The 6,000-nt window shown below is 40.9% G+C and overlaps 1 protein-coding gene across 1 annotated transcript in view; it reads left to right on the forward strand.

Moving 5' to 3' along the window:
- Positions 1–6,000, forward strand: part of ULK4 (unc-51 like kinase 4) — a 607,678-nt gene that overhangs the window by 422,721 nt on the left and 178,957 nt on the right. The window contains exon 35 of the mRNA XM_044912620.1: positions 3,102–3,268. Coding sequence (XP_044768555.1) covers positions 3,102–3,268 — 167 coding nt within the window. The remainder of the gene's footprint in view (positions 1–3,101; positions 3,269–6,000) is intronic.

Raw genomic sequence — 6,000 nt, forward strand, 5'->3', positions numbered from 1 at the left:
GCTCCCCACTGATGAGGGAGCCCTATGTGGGGCTCATCCTAGGACCCCGGGATCATGACCTGAGCCAAACGCAAATGCTTAACTGACTGAGCCACTGAGGTACCCCAAGAAGATTCTTTATAGAGGAAAACCAACTGAAAAAAATATAGAAGGAATGATAGAATTTGAAACTTACTGTATTTCCCTTATCTAATGAAATGTGGGACTAGATGGTGGTCCTTAGTAGGTAACATTTGATGTTGAACTTTATAATGAATGGGTTAGGCTAATAATCCCTGAACCTGATCAATTTTAACATTGTAAAGTGTAGAACAGCTAGACAGTGTATCCTTCCAGATACGATGCAACAGGACATGTAGAGACCCAGCCCCAAGTATTATTGCCAAAATAATTGAACCTGAATTAAATAGAGTCTCTAGTCACTACAATTACCATTTTGCAGGAAGTACAGGGATACAGGAACAACACCACAAGAAAATCTACAGGAGGGGCACCTGGGTGGCTCATTCATTAAGTGTCTGCCTTCGGCTCAGGTCGTGATCCCAGGGTCCTGGGATCGAGCTCCACATCGGGCTCCCTGCTCCACGGGAAGCCTGCTTCTCCCTCTCTCACTCCCCCTGCTTGTGTTCCCTCTCTCGCTGTGTCTTTGTCAAATAAATAAAATCTTAAAAAAAAAAATCTATAGGAAAACAACGTTCTAACTTCTCCAAAAATAAATGGCATGAAAATTGCAGGCGGGGGAAAGACTGTTAGACATTAAAGGAGATGTAAGGTCTGCAGCCAAATGGAATGTGTGGACCTGGTTTGTATCCTGATTTCAACAAACTAATCCTTAAAAAGACAGTTTGAGACAGTTGAGTTTTGAACATAGGCTGCGTATTGCCTATATTAAATAAGTTTCATTTTATTAAGTGGTAATGTTTAAAAAAAAACCTTTATCTGTTAGACTCTACAGAAGTATTTACAGGAGAAATAAGATGATGTCTGGTGTTTACTTTAAAATCCTAAAAAATAACATGGGGATAGAGTAACCAAAGATGGTCAAAAGTGTTGATAACTGTTGAAAAAAGTGATGGGAGTTCTTTTTACAGAACTGTCTTGTGACTTTCTTTGTTTTCATAATAAAAAGTTTAAATGAGAAAAACTGTATTTTAACCCTGAAGTGAAAGTTCTAGCCATGAAGAGCACTGAATATATGGCTGAGAATAGACCACTTGACATCCTCCTAGTGAGCTTGCTGGCATTATCACTGCTGTGGAGAAATATTTTGTGTGACGTTTCATTTCTAATCTCCTATGAGCACCTTCCCGACAGCTGGTGACTTCAGTGTGTAAAGTCAGAACGTGGCATTTGTTGCCCGTTTTTCACCTAGCAGGCTGGAAAGACTTCCCGTCCCAGTGGGGATCCGATTGCATTCATTGTTTGCACTCTTTCCTTGAAGACTGAATGAAGGTCGGGAAGATCGCTCGCTGTTGCTCACCAGCTGTTTAGTCTGACTCAAGCAGCATGTAGAGAAGGGTATCTGGGGGTCCGCCTCCCCCTGTGAAGAGCCACGTCCTTCTCTGCTGTTCACATAGTTCTCACCCTACTGCACCTTTGACCCTCTACGTGATGTGTCACAACGTAATCCTAAACCCCCAAAGGAAAACCTCTTGCAGCATGTATTTACCACACTATGTTTTAAAGCCCTTCTGCCCTATCTGCAACTCATGAATGCCAAAGTGCTGATTCATGGCCTGTGAATGAGCTGCCTGACTCAGAGGAGAATGCCTTCTGGTGTCATGTACATGTCATAATAATTGCTTTTCTATACTGTGTGTTGTTCATGATATGTGCGATCCAACCTTGTCATAGATCCATTTTGCCAACAGTTAATTCTACCTTCTCTTCAAGTATATTTATCTTCAGCTTTGTGACTTGTACCACTCTTTGCCACAAGGAGTACAACTTTGAGACCTCTATAATTTTGGTTTCTCCCTGACTTTAGTGACAAAATTAATTACTTTTGAAGTCTGAGAATTACTCTGCACTTGTCTAGGGGAACTTGGTTGCTTTATTGGAAGTGACAATGGCATTGTTTGGGAGAGACACCAAAGCTGGGATGGCTGTGCTTGGCAGAGTTTCCATCCAACTGATCATCTGAAAACTAGGGCCAAATGGATTGCAAGACCAATAAAGTCCAGCTTAGTATACAGCTCCTTACCATGCTTCCTCCCACCATCTCCTGTGTAAAATATTTATTTTTGAAGATTCAGTTTTTCTAGAGCATTCAGATGATCTACTGATGCCAAAGGCCCTTCACCATTTGAGGTTTATAACACTGCGTGTTGTATTTTCACCACATTTACATCTGAATCATTTTTGTGAATTCAAAGAGTAATGCTACATAATAGTATCAATAAAAATGCCAACTTAAATATAAATAATAATGCCCCTACTTTTGCAAATGTGTTATTTGTGACAGACTACATCAAACAAAAAGTTGAAGACCAACTTCACTGTTAATTTAATATGAGGTTTGCAGAGACAAAATGATAGAAGCTAGAAATTTCTAAATTTCAGATTTCTTAAAATCATAGTTGATCTTACATTTCAGTTTCTTTTTTTTTTGGAATACATGTGAAAAAAAAAATGCTTCATTGCTTTATCCTCTTGGAATGACCGGATTACTTGTAGATCCTTGGGTCCCCTGGGTCCACCTGTAGAACCTGATCCATACTGTGAAGAACTGAACCTCAGAGAACCTGGAGACAGTATGTTCGTATGTAACATGTTTTCTTCCAGTGTCAGGGAGCCCTCTGTCCTTGTGAAGCCTGTTCATGTAGGATCGTGTTTCTCAAAGTGTAATTTGGGGAACCCTTGCATCAAGTCACGTAGGGAGCTTATGTAACACGTCCCAGGCTCCTGAGCAGACTCTGGGAGTGAGGCCTGGAAACCTGCATTTTTAAAAACCTGCCTGAGGGTATCCTGTACGAGTACAGTTGAAAGACTGCTTCAAGTTTATGCAGCATAGAATACACATGCCTGCTCCGTTGGATTTATATGACACATTATTTTGTAATTTACAAGGCATGTTGTACCCTTCTCCTTTTTACCCTCAGGTCTGGTCCGCCATGTCTGTGACCTCTTCACTGAAACCGCCACACTGTGCTTGGACATGGACAATAAGAACAACAACGAGATGGCAGCCGCGCTCCTCTTCTCCCTGCTCGATATTCTGCATGGCATGCTGACCTACACGTCCAGCGTCGTTCGACTGGCTCTGCAGGTACAGGGCCTCTCCTCCCATGTCTTAAACAACCCTACACCATGTCACCCTTCCCTTTTGTTCTCTCCTTTCCGATATTTCTCTAATGTGTCTTTATTTTTGAAAAAGTACATCTGATTCTATAGAGAGAGACTACGAGATAAGCCATCTTGGCGTGACCAGTGTCAAGGACACATTCTGTGATCTGAAAGGAAAGTAAGAGAGGCCTAAGGAAACACTTGCCAAGAGCTAGTTGGGGAAGTCTCCTGATGGAGGAGATCGTTTGCCTTACAGGCACCCTAGGGCCGGCCCCTCAGTGTGCCATCTTTCCTGTCTAGGGATGGTGCTCCAGTCCACCTCAACAGGATGAATTAACTTGCTACAGACAATGGATTGAGATTTTAGGCAAACACATACACACACACATGTTTGTACACTCTTATACATACATGTACAACATAAATTTTCTCATTTTCTATTATGACAAATAACATGGAATTGCAAGACAGTTTTTGAGGATTAGAAGTGTGTTCAGTGGCTACTGGGAAAGTCAATTCACCCCAAACTATAACCTGAATTTACTTTGCATCATGCTGTAAGGAAGGAAGGGGATGCGGGTTTATTGAGTGCTTTCTGTGTTGGGTGTTAGGTGCCCGCCCATGCCTATTTCATTTAACCAACTGAGTCTGCTGATACTTAGATTATGTGAAAGCATACAGCCAAGATGACTCATTGCTTTATTTAAAATCCTGGTAAAATTGCAAGAGGTATATACATCTAATGGTAGCATCCTGGCTTGGAGAGCTGCAGAAGCTCAAGTTGAAAACAAGCTGTTTGATACTTTGCCAGGAGTCATAGTAGCAGAGCCAAGAATGATTCCCTAGACTCTGGTTTATTCTCTGTTATTCTTCATTCTGATAAATGGTATCTTTTATCCCCAACTGAGCTGGTCAGTATTTAGCTTGTCCAGTGTATTTTAGTAAATGATTCCAAGATCCCCTTAGTAAACATGATAGTTAGTGTTTAACCCAAACTTGTAAAGCCGGTAGATGGAAGTGGCCTTCAAACTACCTGGTTGTTTTTATTTGCTCATCCATAAGAATTGCAAGCTAACAGAGCACTGTTAAGTACTTATGCAATCCTGAGTTACAAATTTCTCTTCACTTTTCCTCTCTTTCCTAGTGTTTTTTCAGAGAATGTTGTTTCTTATTTCAGTTTTGACAGTGGTTTTAGGTAATTCCTCAAGGCGCCATCGATAGGTGCTCTTGCAAGATGCTTTGATGATATCAATCTGTAAAAGATTATGTTTTGTAGATTGTAGATAAAAAGGATCAGAAGTTTAAAAATTCCAGAACAATAGAAATCCTTTTATTACAAGTGATTTAGAGAGATATTCAAGGATTTTAAAAGAAAACTCCTTAATACAAAATATTTTCTAATTCTTTTCTTTTTTAAAATTTTCTAGTATACCGATAGATCACTGTGTCTTACTTTTTCATTTCTTGCACACCACTGTATATTTTACTGCTAACATCTTTCTAAATCTTCCCCTGTAATACCTGCCACGTATTGCTTTTGGCCTTGACTGCTGACTTTGATCTTCATATACCGTGTCAATCTGACAGAGGTAGAGTCCTTGGAGACAGAATTAGGGGAAAGGGCTGGGAAAAGAAATTGCATGTGTATCAAAGTCACATCCTCCTAGAACAGGGAGCTAGAAGTACTTTCCAAACCTAAGGTAACCTCTTCCATTTATAAACATGCTCCAGGGGCGCCTGGGTGGCTCATTTGGTTGAATGTCTGCCTTCGGTTCAGGTTATGATCCTAGAGTCCCGGGATTAATCCCTGCATAGGGCTCCCTGCTCATCAAAGAGTCTGTTTCTCCCGCTGCCCCTCACCCTGCTCATGCTCTTTCTCTCTCGCTTTCTCTCAAATAAATAAATAAAATCTTGGGACGCCTGGATGGCTCAGTCAGTTAAGCATCTGCCTTCAGCTGGGGTTGTGATCTCGGGGTCCTGGGATCGAGCCCCACGTCAGGTTCTCTGCTCAGCGGGGAGTCTGCTTCTCCCTCCCCCTCTCCCTCTGGGTGCTTGCTGTCTCTCAAATAAATAAATTCAAAAATCTTTTAAAAAATAAAAAAAAATTAAAAAAAAAATCTTAAAAAAATAAAGTAAAAAGAAAATATATAAACATGCTCCACCCTGGGGATTCTTCTGCATTCAAAACCTGATCTACTTTTAACAGGAATGACTGTCAAGCAGCAGAATTGAGGGTTGCCAGTGTTTAAATGATAAGTGCTTTGCTTTTCTTTTTCAGGGAGGAGAGTGATACAATATAAGAATGTGTACTAGGGAGGCAGGGACCATGGGAAGGTGGGTGTTAGAATCAGGAGTTCAGTCCCTGCCCACAACGTGCCTTGTGATTCAAAATCGGTCCTGGTTTAACCTGAGGGTTGTGTGGGAGAGATGTGGAAGCAAAGACAAGTACATGCTCCAGACTCACTCATGTGGGATGGGCTTTGGATGCAAATCCCAGCCACACCACTTTCCACCTGTATGACCTTGGGCAAGCTTCTTCACATGCCTAATATTGGTTTCCTCATATGCAGAGTAGAAATGATAAAAACTGCTCTGCTGGGTCATCGTATGACTTAAACAAGAGAAGAAGATACATTTGAGTAGATGTAAATAGGTAGTGCCTTGTACATATATATGTATATGTATATATATATATATATATATATATATATATAT

This window comes from Neomonachus schauinslandi, chromosome 1 (genome assembly GCF_002201575.2).
Source record: "Neomonachus schauinslandi chromosome 1, ASM220157v2, whole genome shotgun sequence".
In the NCBI taxonomy this organism is placed as follows: domain Eukaryota; kingdom Metazoa; phylum Chordata; class Mammalia; order Carnivora; family Phocidae; genus Neomonachus; species Neomonachus schauinslandi.